The sequence below is a fragment of the Neurospora tetrasperma genome (genome assembly GCF_000213175.1).
Source record: "Neurospora tetrasperma FGSC 2508 unplaced genomic scaffold NEUTE1scaffold_2, whole genome shotgun sequence".
NCBI lineage: Eukaryota > Fungi > Ascomycota > Sordariomycetes > Sordariales > Sordariaceae > Neurospora > Neurospora tetrasperma.
In genome coordinates this window covers 2,549,952-2,576,124 of record NW_009799100.1, presented here as the reverse complement: position 1 = coordinate 2,576,124, position 26,173 = coordinate 2,549,952, and the positions used below count along the sequence as shown (strand labels likewise).

The window sequence follows — 26,173 nt, the reverse complement described above, 5'->3', positions numbered from 1 at the left end:
CGGACTTGGGTCGGTTTTGGTGGACTGGGTCGCTAATTATAGCCCCTGAAACCCTGACGTAACCTTGTTTGAGCTGCTGTGGTTGGAGCCAAAACTTCTGGCCAGTTGGGCCTGTAGCCAATTGCGATAGCTCCTCCTTTCTCGAGCTTGTTGTCCTCTTTCATAAGCGTTCTTTGCTTTTGCACCACCAACAACAACAGCAACAACATCTCAGGATTCGCAGAATGACCCTGTAACATTACTGGAAGCACTAACGATCCCTTCGAAACCCATCCCGCATAATGCCAATTCCCTTCCTCGCCAGCGTTCTCATGGACGGGTGGCCATCATGGCTACCCGGGCCGTGGACTCTCACCAAGGCCGGCAGCGCTCTCGGAGCCATCGCGGTCACGAAGATCTACGCCAGTGGCGCGACATGTACGGCTGAACGGAACATGCACGGTCGCGTTGTCATGATCACCGGCGGCACATCAGGAATCGGCGCCGCTACGGTCTACGAGCTTGCCAAGCGAGGCGCCCAAATCATCCTCCTCACACACCACGAACATAACGACGCCTTTCTCGTCGACTTCATCGACGACATGCGCGAGCGCACCAACAACCAGCTTATCTACGCTGAACAAGTTGATCTACGTTCTCTGCATAGCGTCCGAAAATTTGCGACAAAATGGGTTGACAACGCTCCTCCCCGCCGCCTCGACACCATCGTTCTCTGCGGATCGACCCTCACACCGCCCGGAAAGTCGAGGACTGAGACACCGGATGGGGTGGAGAGCACCTGGCAGGTTAATTTCCTCTCCAACTTCCATCTGCTGGGCATCCTCAGTCCCGCGATCCGCGCCCAACCGTTCGACCGCGACGTGCGCATCATTATCCCGACATGCTCCGCCTACATCCGCTCGCCGTCGTTGGATAAAGCTTTGGATAAGAAGGACTGGTCCCCCGGCAAGGCATACGCGCGGAGTAAGATGGCCATGATGGTGTTTGGCAAGGCCTATCAGAAGCATCTGGACGCATACAAGAGGCCCGATGAGCTTCCGATGAATGCGCGCGTCTTTTTGGTGGATCCTGGATACTCGAGAACGCCTGGCATGCGCCGGTGGCTTACTAGAGGCACCGTATGGGGTCTCATCGTATACCTCTTCCTTTACGTCTTTTCCTGGCTTTTCCTCAAGAGCGCAAGGATGGGCGCGCAGTCTATCTTGTGGGCGGTTATGGAAGGCAGTCTCGTTCGCGACAAGGGTGGAAAAGTGGTCAAGGAGTGCATGGTGGTCGACTGCGCACGGAAGGATGTGGACGACGAAGCCATTGCAAAAAAGCTGTGGGAATCAAGCGATAAGCTGATTGAGGAGAAGGAGAAGGATGCGGCTGCAAAGCGGGCAAGGGCAAAGAAACGAGAAATGGAGAAGGAGGAGGATAAGAAGGAACGGGAACGTGTCGAGGAGATTGAAGCTTTAGTAAACACGATTAAGAAGGGGAAGCAGAAAGACAAGGAAAAGCCCAAGAGTGGGAAGAAGGCGAAAAATGGAGAGAAGACTGCCTAGAAGGAAGTCAAATAGACCAGTAACAGCATATAGATTTCACGTACTCATAGTGTAGACTGAAGACTAGGTACCATACAGTAATGTACGTACAAGATGCAGGCCGCATGTGGAATTGAATCCCGATGCTCGGGGACGGGCCGATCCATGAGCGGAGCCCCCCTCGGGCGCTTAGCAGGCAGGCAGGACACCATATTGTGCGGGGATAGAACGCCGGGCCGGTAAGTATAGTGGGGCTCTTTCGGCACTTCACGTGAAGATGATCAACAATGACGAACTATGTAAATAGCATCCTGGACGATCCAACGTCCCAGGATCATGAATTTCTGGGGTGCATTAGATGTCGCTCATTTCAATCTCCGCCGAGCTGTTTCTGATACCAGAACTGCCTTGTTAATCAAGAAGCCGAGTCTCGGCCCTAGCGATCATATCCGTTCTCAACCTCCGTAAGGCTCACCAGTTAACTATTGCCCTCAACAACACACAGCTTCGGGGGCCTCCCTCAACTCCAACTCGATTACGCAGTTCAACCGTGACTTTAACCAAGCTATAAACCGACAGATCTCCAAATACCAAAAAACTGGCACCGAGACCACCAAAGCAAGCAAATCATCAACACCAAAACATCAATGACGACCCTCCCATCAAACCCCCCAAAGGCTCAGGTACCGCTACTATCATCATCATCGTCACCTTCACTCTCACAATCCAGAACAAAGCACCTTACGTCTGTTCCGAAAGCGGCAATGCCACCATCACCTGCCATGACTCTCGACCCATCCTACTGCCATCCAGTTTTCTTCACGCCAAGACTGCGAAGAAGTCCGTCTTTCACACTTCAAAAACCCGGACCTAGTGGCACATCATCGTCGCATGCGGTGAGCCCGGTGGTTCATGGGTATATGTTCCAAGACGCGCAAAGGCTTCAGAGGCAAGGGGTTGTGAGCCTGGGAAATATGGCAATTGGGTCGGCGAAGGTTGCTGGGGGAAGTTCGAGGCTATGAGGATGCTGGATGAAAATCGGTGTGGATGAGGAGGCGTCAGATGCGAGACATACAGTCGAGACTCGGGGGCATTTCTGACGCCCCATGATATGGTGTTGTTTACAACGAGCTTAACAACCCGTATCACCATTATCGTATCTCGGGGTCTTGGGACATTATGGAACGGACTGCGTGCGGTCGTGCGGTCTCAAGCAATCACTGATGATCTCAAGCCGAAATCAAGACAGAATATATACAAATACCTTCCAACTTGGCATTACAACATGCCAATTCTCTTTTTCTCGGCAACTCACTCGACAACGGACCACCAAGCACCAGTGACTAACCAACTAGGACCCTAGCTATACACTAGGTCTTTCACCCTGATCTTTCAACGTTGTCAATGAAACATATCGTCAAGCGATTCAGCAAAGGGCAAGTTCAAATCATCAACCAAACCAGACTCACAGGCCCTCACCATGGCCCTCGCCCGTTTAATTCCTGACAACGGGTACAATTTTCGACCAAAGGAGCCCCGTCCGCTCCGTCCCCCCCAGGTGTTTGCCCGATCTATCCGCATCCGTCCGGCAACGCGACAGTCCCCTTGACAATCTGACGACAGTCACGATACGGCAATACGACGTGGCGCGTCGCCCAAGAATGGGGGGCAAACTATTGATGAGGTAGCGGTGAGGGGTCTGGGGGTGCTGGTTGACTAGGTCTCATCATCTGATTTTTGTTTTATTTCTTCTATTCTTCCGGTGATTTCTTATGGGCGATTTTGACGGCAGAGGAGGTGATGATGATACTAAGCGAGACGTTACTGTTATCGTAGTGAAGCGGACGCTTTTGGTGGAGAACTTGTGGCTGTCGCTGTTGACGAAAGAAAAGCAGGCGATGCTCCGTGTTGTCGGACCTGGTACTGATGAAGACAATGTTTGTATAGTTATCGTCTTTCGTTTCGTTAATACACAAATGACCGGGGACTTCAATTTGCGTTGGGTTAGGTGCTGTAAATCTTCAAGCTCCCTGAATTTCTTTCTTTCATATCACCAACACCGTGACTGCAGCCACTCTGTCCTCATTTCCCGGCGGGACATTGCGTCCACAAGTGATCAAGGAGAGAAGAGCATCCGATTGAAAAACGAAGCGATGATACAGGCTCTACATGTTATAACCGGAGCAAACATTAGCAAAGGAATAGAACGCAACCGCAGGATATGGAGGAAAACGCCAAAATTATAGTGACAACAAGAGCAGAAAGCCATAACGACATGAGACCCCGTATTTTCGTAACCCGTCACTCATTAAATCCAAGTCCACTCAGGCAATTGGAAGCCCAAGACCAGGTCTCCCAACCCGATCCTTCATGGCAAGCTGTTCTTCACCGCAAGCACGATCGACAGCACAATCAACACCACCACCAGCGCCAACAGCGCCATCAGCTTTACATTCTTCCACCACATCTTGCGCTTGAGCCCCCTGCTCCTAACCCTGAACTCGCGCGCACTGCCGCCCAACCTATCCGTCTTATCCACCAACAGATCAATCCTCTCGCCTCTCTCCAGCAGACCCTCAATGTTCCTAGTCATGATGCCCTTCACATCCTCAATCTCCCGCTTAGCGTTGGTGATTGCATCGTTTTGTCCCTGGCCCGTGGTACCGTAGTCGACCATGAGTGTCTTGAGCTCCGAGTTGAACGAGGCCGTGCCATAGTTGGGCATGTCCGAGAAATCGTTGGTCGGCCCAGGCGGGTATTGGGCTAGAAAGCGCTTGCGGACTTCAACCAAGAAACCGAAGGGGATGCGGCGCCCTAGGAAGGAGTCGGCCACGACCAAGAAGGTGAGCCCTCCCGCGGAGGAGGCAGAGGGCTGCGACGTCCAGTCCGAGGGCGACTCGGACATATAGTGGATGTGGTAGGAGCCATGAGTGTAGGTGAGCTTTTGAGGAGTCGAGTGGTCGATCTTGGGGAGAATCAGCGAGGCGAGGGAGGAGGTCTGGGACGAGGCGGAGGTGGTGCACTCGGCTAGGATGGTGGTGTTGTGGGCGATGCAGGAGCTGCGGAGAGGGGTGTCAGTGATCGGCGAGGGCTGGTCAGATAAGGTAGGTAAGGTGGTGAAGTAACGTACTAGAGGAGAGGAGTTGCTGAAGTCGATGATGAAGCCATTTTTGGATGCGCGCAAAGAGGTATAGCAAGATTTCTTTGGGTCGGAATCACCAGGCCGCGGGGTGTTGTGTATGAAAGAAGGTTGAATGGCTCAGCGTCCAAGTCTCAAGATGGCGGATCGCGGCTCGTGGTGATCGAATGATATGATCAATGCTGAACTAATCGAGACCCGAGATTCGAAAAATGCTGTTTCTACTTAGTGTAGCAGTGTAGCTGTCGGTCACGGTGGTTGCCACTGAGGTTACAGAGCGGGCTCAGTAGTTAAGTGTCACTGTCCACTCACGGGCTGCATGATGACGATGCAGGACCACTCCACCTTTGACGGCCTTGTGGGCTTGGCGGGTGGGTCGGTTTCGAGTTCAGCCGGGGGGTGAATAGTCCCACTGCAGGGGTCAAAGGCAGCACAGTGCCAAGAGTAGGAGTGCTCCCGTCTGTGGAAGGACAGGAACCAAGCGATAAAGAAAAAGAATTGGAGCCGAAGGTCAGAAACTCCACGATAAGAATTGTTGTAGCGCCTCCATCCCACGTTGTTCCGGGCTCAAGTTCACGCCTCTGAAAACCAACACCTTGTGCCCACTCGAACGACGAGCATGATCGCCGGCGCACTTCGTCCACCGTCATGAATGCGTTGTTAGGGCAGGCCTGGAGATGTCCGCGGAGCGCAGTCCTCGTTACTCGCCGCTTTCGGGTGAAGTCGTCTAAACCACCCAAGAAGCCCGCGCCGCGCAGCTCCAAGACCGCTTCCGACACTTCAATTAGATCTTTTAATGTTAGATTCCCTCGACATCTTCCGCCCCTAGCGCTCATCTTCCGGAATGCTGACCTTCTTTCGCCTTGCAGGATCTGCCAGCTGATGAACAGCTTCGACGACGCCTCAATGACCGGGAAAGGGCACAGCGCAGGACGACGCCCTCGGAGCCGGCGCTGCGGCAGAGATACGACGAGTTCTACGACCTTACAAAGCACCGTTTGAATCACCTCCTATGGGAATTGGGACAATGGGACCCAGAGCACCGGGAATACAGAGCATTCGGACTGCACACTCAAGAGAGCTACTACCAAGAGATCTCCTTCTTCAAAGAGGCTCTGAAGAGGTCCTTTCACCTGGCCAGCGCACTCGGCATGACGTCGCGGACTGATAACCCTCTGTTCTGGAACTTGCGCTCTGCCTTTATCAAGGGGGATGCGGCAGGATTGACCAAGGAGCTTCGTTACGCGCTCCAGACCTTCTTGATGCGCAAGCAGTTCTCCAAGTCCACCACAGAGTTACACCTACGACTTGCCGATTTGCGCTTCCCTTACGAATGGTTCCCTGCGACTCGTCAACTGCAGCGCACTATTCACCTGCACGTCGGCCCGACGAACTCTGGAAAGACCTACAACGCCTTGAAAGCTCTGGAAAACGCGAAATCGGGCATCTATGCCGGTCCTCTCCGCCTGCTGGCGCACGAAATCTACACGCGATTTACTGCAAAGGGCAAATCGTGTGCCCTCATCACAGGCGAGGAACAGAGGATACCGGAAGACGCCGACATGTTCTTCCGAAGTTGTACGGTGGAAATGACGCCATTGAACTGGAAGGTTGATGTCGCTGTCATTGACGAAATTCAAATGATCGCCGACGAACACCGTGGTTGGGCTTGGACCCAGGCAGTTCTGGGCTGCCAAGCAAAGGAGCTTCATCTCTGTGGCGAGGAAAGAGTGGTTGATCTGATACAGGAACTCTGTGCTCGCTTGGGTGACAAGTGTATTGTGCATCGTTATCAGAGACTGAACCCCTTGCTTCCCATGGAGCAAGCTGTTGGCACCGACTTCAAGAACCTCCAAAAAGGCGACGCTGTTATCTCGTTTTCTCGGGTCAATTTGCATTCTCTGAAAGCTGGTATCGAAGAAGCGACTGGGCGTAAATGTGCCATTGTTTATGGCTCGTTGCCGCCCGAAACCAGAGCGGCGCAGGCTGCCTTGTTCAATGACCCGAACAACGAGTACGATTTCCTGGTCGCCAGTGATGCTATTGGCATGGGTCTGAACCTAGAGATCAAACGCGTCGTCTTCGAATCGGCATTCAAATTCGACGGCATGGCGCATCGCCCTCTGACAATCCCGGAAGTCAAGCAGATTGGCGGTAGGGCTGGTCGTTATAGGACAGCCACTGATGCTGTTCGCTCCGGCAAAGAAGAGGAGACTTCAGCTACGTCTGCCTTCAGCAAGTGGGGAGCGCCGGGCTTCGTCACAGCTATGGATGAACAGGATCTCGGTGTTATCAGAAAACATCTTCAAAACGACGCCAAGCCCATTGCCGCGGCGGGTATCTTGCCGCCATCGCACATCATCGAGCGGTTTGCCTCCCTGTTCTCTCCCGATATTCCACTTGCGTTCGTTCTGTCCAGACTCAGGGAAATGGCACGGCTCTCGAGCTCCTTCAACATGTGCAGCTTTGGCGAGCATCTCGACATCTCCGATGTCCTCAAGGAGTTCGACCTCAGCATATACGACCGATCGGTCTTGCTGACAGCCCCTGTTTCACTCCGGGAAAAGGGTCAAAAAGACATTCTCAGGGCATTCGCTTGGAGTATTGCCAACTTATCCGGAGGTCACTTGCTCGAGATTCCCGAGGTTGATCTGGAGGCGCTCGATGTTGATGCTTCACAGCTTGATCCCCAGGGACAAAAGAACTACCTGCTGCGACTCGAAGGTCTCCATAAAGCTGTCACTCTGTATTTGTGGCTCAGCTATCGGTACCGTGGCGTGTTTGTCAGCCAAAAACTGGCGTTTCACGTCAAATCTCTGGTTGAGGAGAAGATCACAAACTGTCTGGAAGCTGCCGATTACGAGGCAGACAAGCAACAAAGACGTCGTGAGATGCTCAGACGCCAGGCCCAGTCGCATAGCAAGAAGGAAGAGAAACTCCTTGGCGCAGAGGCTGAGGAGGCTCCTGTCGCTGAGAGCGGTCCCGGTTTGTGGGACGCAGAGGGACACGAGGAGCCGCTGTATCGGGAGAAGAAGGAGGTCAATGCTGCTCTGCCAGTTCGCGCTCGCAGGACAACTGCGAACCCCAACAGCCGTGTCTCTCGAGGATAAAGACCTCCAATATCTGTACTATATGGAAGGTATCTGTACTATATGGAAGCTTGGAGCTGGGCGTGTATTATGATATATGTATCTCTACCGAAACGGATTTGAATGCCACCAGTAGAACTACATGGATGGTCGGCGTTGGTATTAGGGGGCAAGTTGGTTAGCCTAGCGATTGGGGAGTTGTTATTCGATGTATAAAAGCTTCTTGGAAGTACAAGTTCCTCTCTGTAGCTACAATTTCTAGTCTTCTTTTGCCCTTGGTGTTGCTGATCTCTTTCAGACATTTCAATGTGGACCGCTCGAGTATCATGTTCCACTGCATGGTGATTAGTGTAGTGTACAGATATACTGTGCTGTTCCTGAAGCGCCTAGCGGGTTTACAGCTGTCTCTGGGGCTGCGCTCCCACCATCCACTGTCGAGGTCTCCACAGTGTGCATATGATATCATCACATGGGTGCCCTCGGTTAGGCACCATCACTGGCAACAATTCTTCCGATTACAGCTGTCGTCCACCACGACAAATCACCAACCCATCACCACAACTTCCACAGCAAGCCTAACAGGTGGAAACAACAAGGTAAGCTCCAGACTTCTGCTTACAGCAACCGGACCCCAGCTGGGTAGATCAGAGGGGGTTGTTTTGCGCGCCGACCGCGGGGTCAAGCTTCATCAAGCTGCCGGCACTCTAGGTATACTCTAGGCACTCTCATCGAGCATAAGCTGATCAAGTCTTTTGAAGATATCTTCAGCATCAAAGACAACCAAGCGCACAGATAGACCTCCCGAACTACCATCATCATGGCCTCCAACGAAGTTGATCCCCACGGCGGCGTCCCCGCTGCTTCCGATCGTCCGGCCTTCATCCCCCTCGAAGCCAACCCCGAACTCATGACCAGCCTCCTCCATAAGCTCGGTCTCTCGACCTCCCTCCAGGTTCACGACGTCTACTCCCTCACCGACCCAGACATGCTCGCCTTCATCCCGCGCCCTGCCCTGGCTCTGCTGATGGTCTTCCCCGTCTCGGCCGCCTACGAATCGGCTCGCCTCGCTGAGGACTCTCTCCTCGAAGACTACTCAGGCAAGGGCCCGCTAGAGCCTGTTCTCTGGTTTCGCCAGACAATCCGCAACGCCTGCGGTCTGATGGGTCTGCTCCATGCGGCCATCAACGGGCCGGCCCGCCAGCTTGTGGAAGAGGGTTCGACCCTGGACAAAATCATCAAGGATGCGACACCGCTGGATCCCGTTGCGAGGGCAAGAGTGCTGGAAACGAACTCTGAGCTGGCTAATGCCCACAAGAGCGCGGCGACCCAGGGCGATACCGAAGCACCGGCCGCTACAGACGAGGTCGATCTGCACTATGTCTGCTTCGTCAAGACCGAGGATGGAGGCTTGTGGGAGCTAGACGGACGCAGAAAGGGACCGCTGAAGAGGGGTGAACTTGGCAAGGACGATGATGTCCTGAGCCAAGCGGCGTTGACGCTTGGACCGCTCAAGTTCCTAGAGAGAGGGGGCGGCGATTTGAGGTTCAGCTGTGTGGCACTTGCCAGCAGCTTCGATTAGAGAGTGGGTGGAAGAGATGCGCATCTCCTGCTCGAGTCGTTGGAAGACGCGAGATAAGCCCTTACACCAGGATTCCGCCTTGCCTTGTGTTGTAGAACCAGCTCAAGGGATAAAAAGGGTTGATTATCAGCAAGCGTATGTACAAGTCCCACGAATATTCCATGCATGGATTATTGATGACGGTGCAAAGACATAGCATAGATTTACTTGAATTATCACAGGAATTTCACAATAGCTACTCGTCGGAGTCCAGACACCCGGAACCCGTCTCAATCACAAAGTATTGGGAAGCATCAGTTTGGTAGGATCTCTGGAATGTCGGTCAAGAGAAATCCCCAGTTCCCCGTGGCCGGGACTACGGACGCTCTTGATCAGCCTCGGGTGGAGCTGAGTTATCCCGGCGACTACTATACATGTGACACTTTTCCCTACATAAGGGGCTCCCGAGGAAGGTCCAGGCATGCATAGTTGACAAGGACAACAATCAGATTCGAGCAACATGACACCGGACAAGTGCAACGAATACGTGATACGAGAAGCAGTCTGGCTACCGGCATACCCCTGTAACTTATGTCAAGAACTCAGAGCGATTCGCGAAAATAAGAACGTCTCAACAGCATGACGGGGCTAATGAGCACTCGAAGACCAAAAACCAGGTCAACAAGTGGCTACTCATCCATATGTCCATATGTATGGGTAACGGCCGGAGCAAGCGGGTACAAACAAGGCAAAACCCTTCTGCCGACGGGAACTGGCATGGCCAAACGGGAAGAAATTAACACGGCCTTGGAATTTGAGCTATCTGGGCCACTCTGATTGCTTCCGTGGAGGAAGAAGTCGGGTGGCTCCGCGGATACTACGAACCCTTGAAGCTCTGGACTCTTTAGTAAGAGATCTGATATTCGCGATCACACCTGCTCTGCGAAGCAATTCCCAAAGATGAGGTCAGGTCTAATCTTCTGATAAGTACGTGAAACCTCTGTATCCTCGATCGTTCACTACTTCAGATATGAACATGATCATTGGCCTTGGGAGCCCCCTTTGTAATTCAATTTTAGTCCATCATACTGTGCTAGACGCGACTCTACAAACTTTTGGAAACCGAAAGTATACGAACGTTGGCGTACTTTTGAGGGAAAGCCAAGACATCTCCGGCTCCCTATGAATGGCTCTTGAGGGTAGTGTCGCTGACAAGGGAGCATCCTACCTCAAAAAAGACCCCGGTTCTTCTGAACCGCTAGAAGGATGGAAACAGACAGTTTGCTGCATGGAAAGAAAACGAAGGCCCCCAAATCAGATGGCGACATGGGCTGTGATTGGGTAGCGAGGCCTTCGAGGCGTCCAGGCGAGAAAACGAAGCCCCCAGACGTTCGGCTAGTAACCGCCCAAGCAGCGATCATTGCGCCAGACATCGCAAAGATCGCTGAATATAACCAGGCCAGGGGGGTCGCCTAGCTCCCTTGCTTCTCGGGATGAGATCAGTGGTAGCTACCCCATTCTTCTCGCTCCTGTACCATCAAGCTTCTTCTTGATTTCTAGCCGTGCTAGCTTCGGTCATTTGTTTACTTCGATCATCCATATCAGCTGGGATCATCAGCGATGCGTGTCTTGCTTGTGCGTCGGCCATGGTAACATGAATCATCCATGGTAATTTATCACTGACCCAAAGCAGCAACTGCAGCTGAGATGATGACGCCTGAGTACCTTGGTTACCGACCACAAACAGCGCCTTCCCTAATTCTGTTAGAAACACACCACTGCAATCGAGGCGGGCGATGCATGAGGCGAGAGTGGCAGAAGCGAAGCAAACGCAGGGAGACTGATGTGACCGAAGGGAAAGGGTACCTGACAGATATCTCCATGACGGAAGGTTGATCTCCGTTGGTCCAGTCCAATATCGTAGATCATCCGCCACAGACGACTTCAAACAAACGCTGTACGGCAGCCTCACTGCTCGAAATAAGCAAGAACTCAAACATCCGTATGCCTTCATTCCCCGCGACATCCAAAGCTGGACAGTCACCATGTCGAGCGGCTGTTGCTTGACGCTCCACTGTCATGAACTTCACCCAGTCAGTGCTACCTAGTGAAGACAGGCAAGAAATGCCAGATACGGTGTGAGGAGAGAGAAATCAGAAACAGACACGCTCACTCGACATGTACTCATCCTCCCGAGTGTGCTACCTCACGCCGGGGAAACCCCAAGATGTGAGCCATGTCAAACCTATTCCAACCAATCCCGACTCTTCACCACTTGAACAAAGCCAGTGTCAAGTCAATTGGGCTATCTAGTATGCAGAAGCGAATTCCACGGACACTGAGCCTCTCATGGCAACCTCTCGGAAGCCCACGGCGTAACCTAGTACCTCAGCTGCGCATGCTGTGCCAGCGAGATGCTGAGTGAACATGTCCTTCATCCTCAGCAGCCGCTTTGATTGCGTGGTAAACTGCAGGCTTGGGGGGCATTTCTTCTTGGTCTGGAACGATGGCTAGGAAACCCATCCTTCTCGAAGAAACACCGGCCGATTTTGTTTGCTTTCTTCTTCCCCCCCTCCTCCTTTTCTTTCCTTCTGCTGCTTTTCTCGATCCGCTTCTGCCACCCTGTGACTTTTCTGTTACTGTTTTCCTCCCTTGTTTTCCCGCTTCCTACATTGCATCTTTCACTTTACAACATAGACTTTATTGAGATTTCTGGTTGATCACTTCTGATATCCTACGCCTAGTTCGACACAAAACTCAACCAAGGTACTTTTTTTGGAAGCAGGATACCAAACTAGTTTTGAGTTTGGTGTCTGCGCTTATCCACATACCGACAACATCTTTATTCCCCTAGAGTGCTCTCACCCTAAGCCTTTGGGCTGGCTGCAAAGTCTTTCTAGCTGCTGATAGCAGCTTCCAGTCATCACAATGGGCTTTCTTAGACTATTCAGCAAGAGGTCGGGTAACAAGAGCAAGATGGATGTGTCTCCCAAATCGTTAGATTATGAGGCTATGGTTGCTGGAGCACCCCCAGTTCTAGGTGAGCTCTCACACTTATACTTCATCACGTCAAGCCACTTGTGTACTAACACAGATAGGAACGAATCCGGCACGAGGAAATGGACCGCTCCAAATCAAGTTCCTTCCGCGAGATGTCAGCGATGCCCAGATTGCCGCCAGAGCCGATGGGTTAGTGACCGATGGATTCCCAATGCCAAGTCCCGTCACCCCTAGCTTTCGAGCGGAGGATATCGAGCGACCAAGCTCAGCCCCGAATGGGCTTCGGACACTTTCTCGCTCGTTAGGGGCCGGTGGCAGCTTACGAGTTACACGAGGTGCGAAAAGCCTCCTCAAGAGACCACCTCCACTTTCATTCCGTATGGCCAGACCCGAGACTTCACCACGTCCCCGATCAATTTCTCAGAATGGGATCGATACCATTGTCTTCGCCCAGCCACAAGTTGCTCCTTCGGTACATTCAAGAAGTAACTCTATTGTCAGCAATACCGGAAGCCGTTACAGAGATATAATCGAAGCGCACTCTGAAATCAAGCCCATCAACTTCAAGATACGAATGAAAGCTACAGGCATCAGAGATTATGGCGAGGATGTTGCAGAGAGGAATCTGGGAGAAAACGGTCACAACCTGGACTCACCCTCGGTCAAGGCATTTTATGCTCGTTCCTCCATGATCTCAGAAAAGTCAAAAATGGATGAGATCACAAAAAGGCTTGAATCGGAACCGAACAGCCGTAGAGCCAGGGCACCAGCGGTGGCTTTGAATCTTCCTATCGATTTGTCGACCAGCTCGACCATCTCCCAGACCTCGCCGCGGGCAATAACATCCTACGAACCAACATCTCCTTCCTACGCACATCCGGATAGAACGCTTTCTCTAGATGTACGGCTGCCAGTGAACTGTAATTTGCAACAGTCCCGATCTGTCAATCCATATGTGCCTGTCGCATCGAACCAGAGCACCAATGTTCCGAAGACAGCCGCCACCACAGAACAGGATACCGAAGTGCATGATCACCCTCCTGTCATCGAATGGCCCCTCAGGACCATCGCTGCTAGTACGCTGAAACCGTCTGCTGGGGATGCTACTCTGTCTTTGAAACTGCCACAGACTATCAAATCTACACCATTATCCCGTAAGTAGCCTATCTAAGCTTTTCGTTGGTGGCTGAGGAGACGCCCCTGTGTCTAGAGTACTAATTCCTCGTGTAACAGCAAACGAGGAGCAATCGGCCCCAAGAGGCCATAGCCCTTTATCAAATGCATCGTCAGTGAAGTGTTTTGCGGTGAACCCCGAATACCATCACGAGCGATCATGGTCAAGCTCATCCTCCACTGTCTCGATTTCGGACATGAGATCCAACCCGTCTTCGCCTTCAAGATCCCAACATACAGCCGATACCTCGGTTAATTTGAGCCAAACTTCGTTCAAGAGCGCTACACCATTACCGAGCTTGACATTTCTCCCGATACCAGAAGCTCCCGATAACTTCAACATTGACGACTACATATCAACAGACGCGTCCTCTATCAAGGGACACCAACGTCACACCGGCGAAAGCGAGGAAGAGCTACTCTTCAATGACTTTGGCTATGGTGCACATGGTACACAGCTACCCGGGCTCTTGGACTCGAGCACCCTCTTTGAGCGGGAAGCCACAGTTCAGAGCCAGCATTGCCGTTGCTCCTCATGGACCACTACTCCGATCAATGCCGGTTCGTTTGGGAGGGCAGTCGGACAACAGAGGTATGTCCTCGACACAGGTGTCGAAGATGATTCAGATGAGACAGACTATAAAGACTCTTCAATGTTGATGTCCCCTATCCCTCTTCATTCGCCTAAACCCCAACACCTTCACACTCTCAGCGGAGATATCTACCATGGAGTGGTGGGCCATGTTCCACGAACTCGGACGTTTGGGAGTGATGGAACCTTTTCGTTGCAAGGGTCGCGAGGAACGAAGAGGACACCGGTTGTCTTGAACTGTCGTGGGATACAAAGTTCGGAGATGGCTATTGCTAACAGTGAAACTCGTCCTATCACCCCTATTTCTCCCAGAAACCAGAGCAAGGATATCGCCGAGATCAAGACACCCGAGAATACAAAGAGCGAGAAAGGGAAACAAAAGATGCAAGAGAAAGAGGATGAAGATAAGGAGCAGCAAAACGACACGAGCAACAAAAAATTGCTTCCTCCATCAACGCCAGACGCTACTGTCACTGCCGCTATGAAGCGAAGGAAACAAATCAAAGCGGGCAAGCGGGCAACAGAGCCGATCAGGAAACGAAGACCCCCAGGGCACGGACAAGGGGTGATTAGTAGCCCCAAGAGCGCCAAGAGTCCATCAAAGAGTCCCTCAAAGAGTCCAAGGATAGCAAGTAAGAGGTTGATGCAAAGAACGACGTCGATGGGGGCTGGGGGAGGTGAATGCTCTGACGAGGAACATCATGCGGATATTGAGGGATAAGGGTGATAGGATAGCTACCTAGGGTAGAGTTGAGGTCAGCTACGTTGTGGTTTTTGTGGTTTCCTTTGTCGAATGATCCGGGACTTTTCATTTTGTGGGTTGTGGTGAGGCGGGAGGTGTGGTTTGTTTGGTCAAAAGTTGGGGTCTGGCTAGCGATTTGTCTATTTTTCATATTCATATATTTCGAGGTTGGGAGGAGTTGTCAGCACCACATGATGCTCATTACCTCACATCAAGTCTAGACCTACACAATCTTTACCATCTGCTTTGTTTACACAGAACACATCGTATCAGTCTTTTGGTTATCGGTCCTTACTCCAAACTGTAGCTTGAATGGTTGGGAGATTTATAGTGATGCTTGAGAGGCAGCGATGGACACGCTATTGAAGAAGCTCATACTCAGCCACGCGGGTAGAAGATGTACAATAAAATCAGGACATACTCAAATTCGCAATGCTTCTTGTTGCCATCGAGTCTTCGATCTCCTGTATAGTGTGAAGGCAGAGGAGGAGGAGGAGGAGGAACTGGAGGAGGAGGAATGCCAAGGCGCCATGATAAGCTATTTCTGGATTACTTGGCCCAAGCGCTAGGCTAGTGTACATGTTCAGCGGCTGTTGCCCTGTCTCCCCGTTACAAAACGCTATTCCCAAAAGAGATAGGCGAGCTTGAGAGACCGCAAGCCTGTCCCACTCCACTCCAATTAAGGATTCCCCATCCACATGCAAGCGAGAGTCAGGTCGCCCCCGGGGGCTTTCCCCCCGCGGACGGCCAGACACTGTCAAATTGGAGGATCTTTGGCCTGAACACTCCTCAGTCATGTCCTTTAAATACTAATATTGCACGAAACCCAACCTTGAGTCATTCGCGACTCCCGTCAAGATTGTGCCCCATCTCCGTGGCCCTGTGCCTTCTATACTAAGCCATTACTCTTACTTCATTGCACTCGTTTGTCCAACCGCTCGACGTGGTACTTTGTACCAATTCCATTCGTTCTTCCTCTTCTGTGACCGTGACACTTTCCTCTTCGTAAGGGACGCGTCCCCCCTCCCCCTTTTTTCCGAACTGGACCCTCAAGGAACCCTCGCTTTACGTACAACACAGGCACATGTTGCTGTCAGGTAGGGATCACACGCGGCACTAAACAAGAGGACCCCTTTTTCTGGAACCCCAGAGAAACCACAAGCTGTCGCCGAGACTCCGCAGGACCCACGAGGGATCACGATCACGATCACGCTCCCCATCCTCGTCCCCGACACCCGAACTTCATACCAGACACGTTGATATACACTTTATTCTGAGAGTCATTATCCCAACCGACTTATCGATTCCTTTTTGGCGTCCTCATAACTAAAAGGACACAAGCGGGGTTCATCCGTCAAAGCGGTCGGAATACGAGCTTCCCGCGGGTATCCGGCCCGTTTATTCATACTTGTTGTATATCGATCGATACATACCGTTACACGTCGATAAGCCTCCCGTCCCTCGGGACCTACGTAGTCATCGGCACAACTCTAACCCATTGTATGACTTGACTTTGCAACGACAGTACCGACCGAACAGTATTTCGGGAACCATACATCAATGGAGCGGACCATTGGGGCCGTCGGGCTACGGTGGGCAGCCTTCTTCGCCCTGCTTATCTGCCACCAGGTCCATGCCTTCTATCTCCCAGGCTGGTCCGTCAAGAGCTACAAGGAAGACGAGGCCATCCCACTCCTCGTCAACAAGGTCTACTCGGACAACACGCAGCTTCAGTATGCCTACTACGACCTGCCCTTTGTCTGTCCGCCCACGGGCGAGCACAAGTTCGGCGGACTGTTGAGCGGACAGAGCATCCCGCTTAACCTAGGCGAGGTGTTGCGCGGCGACCGCATCAAGGTGTCCGACATGGAGCTCAGGATGAAGCACGACTCCGAGTGCAACTTTCTCTGCAACCGCGTGATTACCCGCAAGGAGCTGAAGCGGGCGCGCCAGCTCGTCCGCGATGGCTACGTGGTCGAGTGGATTGTCGACAACCTCCCCGGAGCTACCAGCTTCGTGACCGTCGACAAGACACGCAAGTACTATGCCGCGGGTTTCAAGCTGGGTTATACAGATCTCTCGTCCGGTCGTCCCCGCTACTACCTCAACAACCACCACACGATCGTGATCCGGTATCGCAAGGCCCCCGGCAAGGATGGGGAGAAGGGAGGCAAGGTCGTGGTTGGATTCGAGGTGTATACCAAGAGCGTTGGTCCGGATGTGAAGAAGAATGTCGACGGGTGCCCGGCGAACCTCCACGACGTAGAGCAAAATTTTGAACTCTACCTGGCGCCTAACAAGACGGTGGAGTTGAGCCCCGGGTCATCGTACTATGTCGAGGACGACGACACCTATGACGACGATGCGAAGCTCACCATTCCGTACAGTTACTCGGTGTACTTTCGCGAGGATAATTCGATTGAGTGGCACAGAAGATGGGACCTCTACTTTGTCAATCAGGTGGATGGCCACAAGATCCACTGGCTGGCCATCGTCAACTCGCTCATCATTTGCGGCGTCTTGACGGGCGTTGTGTTCATGGTCGTCGCCAAGACCATTCGATCCGACATCCGGGGATACAAGGCTCGATCAGCCGACGTCGAAGCCAAGCGCAGGACCAAGGCCACCTCGGCTACCGAGAAAGTACCGGGGCTTTTGGAACAAGAGGTTGGCCCCGACAGTCTTGCCGACGTCGATTCCGACGACGAAGCCCTCGAGGACATTACCGGCTGGAAGCTCCTCCACGCTGACGTCTTCCGCACGCCCGCCTACAGCCACCTCCTCGCCCCACTGGTTGGTTCCGGAATGCAACTGCTCTTCATGGCCATCGGACTCGTGCTTCTGAGCGCCCTAGGTATCATCAACCCCAGCTACCGCGGCGGTTTCGTCAGCTTCGGGGTCGGCCTCTTCGTTTTCGCCGGTCTCTTCTCGGGCTACTTCTCGGCCCGCGTGTACAAGACCTTTGGCGGCCAACGCTGGCGCAAGAACATGGTGGTCACCGCCGTCCTCTTTCCGGGTCTCTTGTTCTCCATCGTCTTCGTCCTCAACCTGTTCGTATGGGCTCAGGCCTCCAGCACCGCCATCCCGTTCGGCACTCTGATCGCCATCATTTTCCTGTGGCTCTGCGTCCAGGTGCCCTTGGTTTACGTTGGCTCCTGGTACGGCTTCGTCCGCAAGCAAGGCGCCTGGGAGCACCCGACCAAGACGAGCGCCATCCCGCGCCAGATCCCCGTTCAGGCGTGGTACCTCCGTGGCTTGAGAACGGTGCTGCTGGCGGGCTTGATCCCGTTTGCCGTCATTTTCATTGAACTGCTGTTTGTGTTTCAGAGCATGTGGCAAGACAAGAGCGGTTACTATTATGTTTTCGGGTTCCTGGCAGTCGTCCTGGCTCTCCTGGTTGTGACGGTCGCCGAGGTGACGGTGGTGAGCATCTACATCCAGCTGTGTGCCGAGAACTACCACTGGTGGTGGCAGAGCTTTTTCATCGGTGGCGGAAGTGCCGTTTGGGTCTTTTTGTACTGCATGTGGTATTATTTCGCTAAGCTGCACATCACGGGACTGCTGAGCTCAATGCTGTTTTTTAGTTACAGCTTTATGGCGTGCTGTGTGTATGGGCTATTGACGGGCACGGTGGGGTTCTTGACTGCTTATGCTTTTGTCAGGAGGATATACGGGTGAGTTTTTTTCTCTTTGTCCTCTTCCTTGTCATTGGGTTTTCAATGAAGTGAATGATGAATGAATTGCTGACTAGGAGAATTACAGCGCCATCAAAGTCGATTAAACCTTTTTACTTCTATTACAGCTTTGTTCCAATGCGGGACCGATGGTTTTCGAGGTGTAACTTTTGTATTTCCGTCGTGTCCTACCGATCGGTACCACGACAATAGCGAGCGGCATTTTACACGGCGGGTTTTGAATATTGATTCTTACTTTTCTCTTGGAGTAACTTTGGCGCAATGAAAGGTTCACTGAGAAGGAGTTTGTCACACGTTGTAATGACAGGTGGGAGCTTGGGAGTGATGTCAAGGCAAAAGAAAACAAGAAACAAGAAGAACGACAGAAGAGCAATGATTATACCCGCAAATTCAGTTAGCGCATTACTGTACGAGACATTGACAGGCATTGAATATTGTCGATAGATGTAAGGTAGCAAAATGACTTGACTCTCTTGCCAATGTCTGCGAGCATTCTCGTGATACCTTTGGTGAAGAGCTGCTAGAGGCCGGAGGACCTTGTAGGCATGCCCAGGACAAGGGAAATGGAAGGAAATATTTTTAGACCTGAAGTTATCACCATGAGCCCGGTCACACTCATCTCGAGGTCTGCTACCTTGATGGCCCTTTCAGACACAAAAGTAGAAGTGGAGGAGATGGAAAGCGCCAGGATGTTGGAATCTGCAGAGTAGGTACATACAGGGGCATTCAGGTACCGGTACTGTGCAGTATACTACCCTAATGCATTGCCCGCAGCGGGGCAGGGCTCACCCCGCGCGTCATCATCCATCAGGTCTTGATCATTCCACCTCCAACTTCGGCCCAACTAGACTACATCATTGAAGGGGAAGGGGCACTGTACCCGAACAAGTTGTATTCTGTCTCTTACCATCTCAACCCAACTCTGTCTGGTGTTGGTAACCACACGAACAACTCGAGAGCGTTACTGCCCAAACACGTCACCTTATCAACGAACCAGTCTCCACACCAATACCATCTGTGGGAACTCATCCTATCCTCGACCTCCCCATCCATCTTCAGCTGAAGTCTTCAGCTCGACAATCCATCGTCCAAAAGTTAAACTCGGACCAAAATGGGCATCACAGCCATTCTCCAACGCCTCCACCTCCTCCGCTCCTCAGAATGGGACCCCCCAACCCCGCTCGACCACCTCCTCACCGATATGCAATCCTGGCCTCTTTCCATCATTCCCATCCACCTCCACTTCCTCCGCCTTGTCGTCACTCACCTCTACCATCTATTTCTTTTTCTCCGCGGGCACGCCTTCCACCCGCCCTCGAATATCCCGCCCATCCGCGTCGTCTGTATCTCCGACACACATAATTATGAGCTCGATCTGGCTAGGATTCCCGACGGAGAGGGCGGTCTGCTGATTCATGCGGGAGACTTGACGGATGATGGAAGTAGGGAGAGTATTCAGAGGCAGTTGGATTGGTTGGGGGAGGTTAGGAGGCGGAAGGGGTTTGAGAGGGTCTTGGTGGTGGCGGGGAATCATGATGGGTTTTTGGATAAAGAAGGGGCGAGGCAGGTGCTGTTTGGGGAGGGAAGTAAGGGGGATGGAGAGTTGACGTGGCCGGAGGGGGTGCAGTATTTGGATGGGATGGTGGGAGAGGGAGAAAATGGAGGTGTCATGACGATTGAGTTTGAGGGGAGGGCAAAGGGGAGGAAGTTGAATGTTTGGGGATGGGGAGGGGTGCCGAGATGTGGAGGACCGGAGCATGCGTGAGTCTTTGTTTATTTTTTCTTCTTCACCTTCGTTTCCGTCTTCTCGCCTCCATCTTACTAACATTCTCACAGCTTTCAATACGACCGCGCTGCCCACCCCTGGACGAACCGCATCCCCGTCGAAACCGACATCCTCATCACGCACACCCCTCCCCGCCACCACCTTGACCTCGGCCTCGGCTGCGCCGGCCTCCTCGCCGAGCTTTGGCGCGTCAAGCCCAAGCTGCACGTGTTCGGCCACGTCCACTGGGGCGCCGGCCGCGAAGCCGTCTACTACGACGAGTGCCAGCGGGCGTACGAGTCGCTCATGGCGCGCGGTGCTGACGTTCCGTTTCCGCCTGCTTTTCCTTCGATTTTCTCGTTTCCCGCCTCTGTTTCAGCTGTTTCTCAATCGGCCTCTCAAAATCGCCAGGAACCTCGTTCAAAGATGCGGAAGAAGCAGAAGCCGACGAATCTGGTGAACTTCTTGCTATTGCCGGTTTATTTCGGCTTGGCGTTGAGTTTATACTTTGTGAAGGTGTTTGAGAGAGTTTGGATGGACTCGATGGATGCTGCGAGGGTGATTTGGCATGGGACTACTGCTGTGGTGTGGAAGTGGGTGATGCAGGGGCCGGGATCGAATAATGGGGCGCTGTTGGTGAATGCTAGTGTGACTTATGGGAATACGGGGAAGGTGATTAATCCTGTTCAGGTTGTTGAGTTGTGATGGGGTGGTTTGGATGGTATTTACAAATCAAGGGGTTGTGGTATAGCAAGGTGAATGTGGTAACGCCCTTGACGACGATATCAAAATAGGTGGGTTATCAGTGAGGAACGCGTGCCGGACGCTTGGAGTAAAGGGGAAGAGGAGCATTCGAGTGCATTGCTGGGTATTATGCTGATGTTGACGGTTTCGGTTATTCAAGATTATATATGTATTATCCATTATATCCCTAGTCGTTCTCCAAGAAAAAAGGGGGAAAGTAAACAAAGTACAATCTTCATCCTTGTCCAGTCAAGGGTATTGCTATCCATATCCACGTCATGGTATCATCCCACATCCGGTATCCGCACTTATTTTCTGTTCCGATATGCCAAAAGCCCAGAAAAACACATCACGCCAACGGAGCTGAAAAGATCAAAAGGAAATGAAGACAAAACAAGACCGAAAAATCACCTGGTAAGTATAGCCTCCCCATACCCCGGCAACCTTCCTTCCTCCGCCACCCTCACCTGCTGCTGCTGCTGCCCACCACCATTATCAGCCCCCCTCACCACTTCCCTTCCACTTTCTCGCTCCCTGTGACTCTCCCTCTGCATCTGCATCTCCCGATACCACGAATCAGGCGGCAACCCAATAACCCTCGGCCTCAAATGCTCTTCCGCCGCCGCCATTTCCTCCTCCTCATTTACCCCCTCTATACCTCCATCCACACCAACAGTAGTACCAGTAGTAGTACCATACAACGACTCAAAGTGCGGCAACCCCTGCCCATCCACCCTCTGCTGCTCCTGCTGCTCGGGATCCCACTCCACTGCTACTTGTAGTGGTAGTGTCAGGGAGAAAGTGGTGCTGGCACTGGTGCTACCAACAACGGCAGCGGTGACGGAGAGAGTCAGAGTGTAGACGCGCGAGGCGATGCAGGAGTGGAAGGTGGGGATGAAGGTCCGGCGGTCGAGAGGGAGAGGGAGGGGGATGGAGAGGGTGGAGGTTAAGTAGATTGATGATGTCGATGATGAGGGTTTGGCCTTTTTTGTAGAGGAGAAGGAGGACCTGGAGGAGGGCATGGATGAAGTGGTCGGTGGTGGTGATGAAGATGATAATAATGGGGGAATCAATTGTCGGGTTTCGGTCTCAGAGGCACTGCTGCTACGGTCACTGGCGTAACCAGAGTCTCGCCTCTCGAGCGAACAAGGGTGTTGTTGCCAGGTCGTCGGATGGACCACGGAGATCTTGGGCAGCGGCACGGATGTCGAATAAACTCCGCGCTTGTCTGTCGAGTAGTCGGCGGTCCAGTTACCCAGATTCGGGAATGTGGGCGTCGTGCCAGCGTTGAAAAAAGTGTGGGCGGTGACTTTGCCGGAGATGCTGGTGATGGAGGGTGGAGGGAGGAGCTGTTGCGATGAGGTGGGCTCGTACTTTAGTCGGATTTGGGCCATGGGGGTGGAGGTCATGGTTCGGCCGTTGGATTGGAGGATGGCGGCCCGGGGCTGGATGGCTTCGGCCGTCAGTGTCCCGATTTTGGACGAGAGGAACTTGCGCAGAGACTTCTTCTTGTACATGCAGTAAAGCTTGTCGTTTTCGGTGATGTTGAGAGGCGGCTCCTCTGGTGAGGCTGGTAGTACATGGATGGACTTCCGAGCCTCCATGATCCTGATCCGCTCTCCTCCCAGATTTGGTTGATGTAACACCCTGGCTTTGATGCTGTATTCGACCGAGGCCATTGTAGGTGCCATATCGTCTATCTCCCATTCCTTTCCCATGCTCGGTGGTAGCAGAACGTGTTGATCTCGTACTTGGTCCGTCTGCACGTTGTGATTACAGGCCCCAATAGTCAGTTGGTTTGGGATGACGAAGTTGAAAGGAATCGTCAGTGTTTTTCCGTTTTCAAGCACCCTCGGCACCGGATATGTCGACGATGAGATGGGCATGACCAGCTTGAGGAAGGTATGTGCAATCTCAACGGGTGAGTTTACACCTTCTGTCTTTGTCCTTGTGTTTCCGAGCAGAATAATTTCGATGGAGTCGAACCGAACATCTCGCTTGGTCGTGATGGTAACATCGCCAACGATAGGCGAGGAAGATGTGTAGACCTTGGAGTTGTAATGGTTCGTTATGTTGATATCGATGTTGGACCTCTGGTAAGGAGCTGGTCTGTTGGCGGTATTCGTTCCTAGTACTAGCTCGCTGCTGAGTTCACTAGGAGAGGAGGCGCCCGATGAGATGATACCGGCCACAAAGGCCTGCCTGTGAACCATTGCGGTTGGTCGTGACTGGACAAGCCAGTAAGGTGGCTGATGAGAACGTGAAGTTGACACTGTATGATCGAAAACCGGCAGAAGAGGCAAGAGTCTGAAGAGATACTAGAGTAGTTGCGAAGTATAGTTCCAATATGGGTCGGTAGCTAGTCGAAATAGCCAAGTACGGGGACGAAGTGTGTAAGGTGGATGTTCTGATTTCAAACTGGTGATGTTCTGGGAGGCGTGGAGGGGGTTGAGGAGTTATAAGTGATGCCGCCAAGTAGATTATCCAACCAGAATGTAGCACAAAGGCCGAGGATCATCCCTTCCCTTATACCTACCGCAGAAACGGTAGGGAATCTTCCCTCCTGTTTGGTACACACTACACAGTACACAGCTACATGCCCGCCGCCAAGGGGTATCCATGATTGACCATGGGGTAGGTGTAAGCGCTGGGCTATTCTGTTATAGTGGCATCGGACATGATAGAAGGGATGCCATGCGGCTGGTTGGGACTATTCCTAGAAGAGACAACAATTCTCTGAGTCACTTACAAAGCCAGTCATAGTGAAGAGCCATTGCCATGTGGTAGCATAGGTATTGTGCAAGACTTCTTACTTCTGAGCCTAACCATCAAGGTCCTCGCCGAGACCTGGTGGCTTTAGAGACTCGCTTATGGCAGCTCTTTGGAGCTTCCCCCCCCTTCTGCATCCGCGTCTCGAAAGCTGACTGACGCCTCATCGACCCTGTCCGGTCAAGGGGTCGCCAAGGTGGCTGGTCCATAGGTCATGTATTGCTATGCATTTGCTTGAACGAAGATAGAAATGGAAGTGTTTTTCTGATGGTTGTGGGTGTAGGGGAAATAGCGGAGTGTGGTTCTATCAAGACAGCGTCACCACGACATGGACCATAATTCGCCAATGACCCCATTATCGTGGCAGAGGCGGGGTGTTCTTGGCTGCTCTTGGCCTGGGAATATCGAACACTCACCACTCAATGTAACCTCCCACAACGTTAGGGACCGCGGGACGCAGCCTGGTCGGGTACTTTTACCTCTGGTGTTCTAGCCCCAGACGACAGTCGTCGTGAGACACAAGGAGAAAGGAAGCAAAAGGTGGCTTGGAGGCCAAGCTGTGATAGAAGATGCGCCAAGTTGTTCAAGTGGACAACCACTTGTCCTCGTGGTACCCTTTGTCTCTACTTTTTTTTTTCTTTCTCGTTGTAGATGTTTGAATGGGTTCCGGTACCTCTAGTCACTAGTACGAACACGCTCGATGATTTAGGTTTGGTCTTCAACCTCCCATCTCTACTCCTCTGGCTGGATGATTTCCAAGCATCTCTGCTATGGAAAGCATCATCCAAGGAGTGAAGAAACGTCAAAAGTCGCTTACAGGCCGCTCGCGCAACGCTAACTGTATTCTCGTTAGCCCAATCTTGGTTTGATCGACAAATGACACCAACCCACCGCCGTTAACGGAGGTTCGTCTTCTCCACTTGTCGACGACAAGGCGTGGTGTGGGCCGTCTTAAGAAGTATATCATACCAAAACAGTCACCAATTCACGACAAAGAATATCCAAGAAACTTTTTAGTCATCCGGGTTCTTCCACGGCGAGTTCGGATCCGTTCATGGTATCTTCTATTTGGAGTATGGGCTGGGGAGCTTGGCTCAGCTTGGTTACCTAGACTTGGCATATTGAGTTGTGAAGCTGATCTCCTTGAGATAACCTTCACTGATGTGGTTGGTCAATTGGTCATCATCATCATCATCAAGGCCCTACCTAGCAGCCATTGACAACCCCATGGGCAACAAGAGAGAACGTGGATTCGATCTTCGCACTAGACTACTCACCACAAGCCCCCTCTAGCCGAACCCCCATTCCCGCCTTGTGCCCCGCATGCCCGCAAAAAGGTCCCCTTCCGCAACCAGACCGTCGTGACCCATACTTCGGTTGGGTATCCGGGTCCACTCAAAAGGTTGTCTATGATAGGTAGTCTTTCCAAGTAGCGTTGCTTGTCATCGGCTCCTTCGGTCGAAAGTCGGTTATAAGTTGTCGAATACAGTTTTGACTCTTCAGACGTCTGGGGTAATAAACGAAGCTCAAAATAACCGAATCTCCAACCCTTTGGGAGTGTCGTATGTGGTCAGCAATCATTCCCTTCCCGTAAACACCAAATAAGTCGTGTCTGAAGTTACGTAGAAGTAAGCAGAGTAAATCTCCCATCTCGCACGAGACACGTCTCAGCTTGCATTTGCGAGTGTCCATCTACCGGTAAACTGCAAGGGGGCGGCTCGTTACAGTACACAGGGCACAAGTACGACGGACCGGACAGGACAGGACAGGACGGGACAATTTGCATGGTACAGTGTAATGCATACAGTACGTGCAAGTTTTGAAACAGAAGAGTCATCGGCGAATTTTCAAGCTAAAAAATTTGGGTAACAGTAACTTCAGTAGTGGAAACGCAAAAGTGTGAAAAGGTAGGTAGGAACAGGGGCAGAATGACTCGGAGCTGAGGGAGACTAGGAGGAACTAGTAGTCGGCCGTTTCCACTTGGATCTTCATCTCCTTCCAAATCCGTTTATGAGAATACTGTAGAGGACAGACGAACGACTCATTCCAACATGAGAACTTGAGATTGTGTCATCCATCGCCTATTTGACACTACCTCTAGAGTAGCTTACGGCAGGAGAAAGACGCCCTACGCCCTTCCCTCGTCATGACATGATAGCCCTGGCCTATATCACAGCTTCATTACAAAGCAAGTATTCTTTTCACATATCGCCATTGTCAACTCTCTAGCGGATGGCGCTAGATAACTCAACACGAGCGTGTGATCTTTCTCCGTACCAATACCTGGTTGATCAGTTGGCCAGTTGTTTACTGATCAAGCGAGCCTTCTTCCCTTGGGCAACATGAAGATCGCACGCCCTTCCGACCCCAGACAAATCCAAAAA

General features: G+C 52.2%; 9 protein-coding genes across 9 annotated transcripts; 7 read left to right on the top strand and 2 right to left on the bottom strand.

Annotated features, from left to right (window-relative positions):
* Window positions 1-281: 281 nt before the first annotated feature.
* On the top strand, window positions 282-1,643 carry NEUTE1DRAFT_121047 (uncharacterized protein; the record flags this gene model as incomplete). Its single annotated transcript, XM_009851147.1, has 1 exon — window positions 282-1,643. The coding sequence occupies one exon, from the start codon at window positions 282-284 to the stop codon at window positions 1,542-1,544; it is 1,263 nt and encodes a 420-aa protein (XP_009849449.1).
* A 1,997-nt stretch (window positions 1,644-3,640) lies between these two features.
* Window positions 3,641-4,745, bottom strand: NEUTE1DRAFT_79030 (uncharacterized protein; the record flags this gene model as incomplete). Its single annotated transcript, XM_009851146.1, has 2 exons — window positions 3,641-4,582; window positions 4,654-4,745. The coding sequence occupies 2 exons, from the start codon at window positions 4,689-4,691 to the stop codon at window positions 3,892-3,894; spliced, it is 729 nt and encodes a 242-aa protein (XP_009849448.1).
* Window positions 4,746-5,246: 501 nt separating this feature from the next.
* NEUTE1DRAFT_128634 (uncharacterized protein) lies at window positions 5,247-8,028 on the top strand (the record flags this gene model as incomplete). Its single annotated transcript, XM_009851145.1, has 2 exons — window positions 5,247-5,460; window positions 5,532-8,028. The coding sequence occupies 2 exons, from the start codon at window positions 5,311-5,313 to the stop codon at window positions 7,770-7,772; spliced, it is 2,391 nt and encodes a 796-aa protein (XP_009849447.1).
* A 279-nt stretch (window positions 8,029-8,307) lies between these two features.
* On the top strand, window positions 8,308-9,558 carry NEUTE1DRAFT_60345 (uncharacterized protein; the record flags this gene model as incomplete). Its single annotated transcript, XM_009851144.1, has 2 exons — window positions 8,308-8,347; window positions 8,510-9,558. One exon carries the CDS (start codon window positions 8,569-8,571, stop codon window positions 9,328-9,330), a length of 762 nt encoding a protein of 253 aa, XP_009849446.1.
* Window positions 9,559-10,890: 1,332 nt separating this feature from the next.
* Window positions 10,891-11,218, top strand: NEUTE1DRAFT_116429 (uncharacterized protein; the record flags this gene model as incomplete). The annotated part of the gene is made up of 2 exons (XM_009851143.1): window positions 10,891-10,944; window positions 11,012-11,218. One exon carries the CDS (start codon window positions 11,017-11,019, stop codon window positions 11,203-11,205), a length of 189 nt encoding a protein of 62 aa, XP_009849445.1.
* An 866-nt stretch (window positions 11,219-12,084) lies between these two features.
* NEUTE1DRAFT_60343 (uncharacterized protein) lies at window positions 12,085-15,066 on the top strand (the record flags this gene model as incomplete). Its single annotated transcript, XM_009851142.1, has 4 exons — window positions 12,085-12,349; window positions 12,408-13,210; window positions 13,325-13,463; window positions 13,543-15,066. 4 exons carry the CDS (start codon window positions 12,238-12,240, stop codon window positions 14,793-14,795), a joined length of 2,307 nt encoding a protein of 768 aa, XP_009849444.1.
* Window positions 15,067-16,376: 1,310 nt separating this feature from the next.
* Window positions 16,377-18,755, top strand: NEUTE1DRAFT_121041 (uncharacterized protein; the record flags this gene model as incomplete). The annotated part of the gene is made up of 2 exons (XM_009851141.1): window positions 16,377-18,490; window positions 18,579-18,755. 2 exons carry the CDS (start codon window positions 16,377-16,379, stop codon window positions 18,595-18,597), a joined length of 2,133 nt encoding a protein of 710 aa, XP_009849443.1.
* Window positions 18,756-19,622: 867 nt separating this feature from the next.
* On the top strand, window positions 19,623-20,981 carry NEUTE1DRAFT_40599 (uncharacterized protein; the record flags this gene model as incomplete). The annotated part of the gene is made up of 3 exons (XM_009850560.1): window positions 19,623-20,272; window positions 20,348-20,635; window positions 20,804-20,981. The coding sequence occupies 3 exons, from the start codon at window positions 19,623-19,625 to the stop codon at window positions 20,979-20,981; spliced, it is 1,116 nt and encodes a 371-aa protein (XP_009848862.1).
* Window positions 20,982-21,270: 289 nt separating this feature from the next.
* On the bottom strand, window positions 21,271-23,327 carry NEUTE1DRAFT_79014 (uncharacterized protein; the record flags this gene model as incomplete). Its single annotated transcript, XM_009851140.1, has 2 exons — window positions 21,271-22,780; window positions 22,910-23,327. The coding sequence occupies 2 exons, from the start codon at window positions 23,231-23,233 to the stop codon at window positions 21,428-21,430; spliced, it is 1,677 nt and encodes a 558-aa protein (XP_009849442.1).
* Between the last annotated feature and the right edge of the window lie 2,846 nt (window positions 23,328-26,173).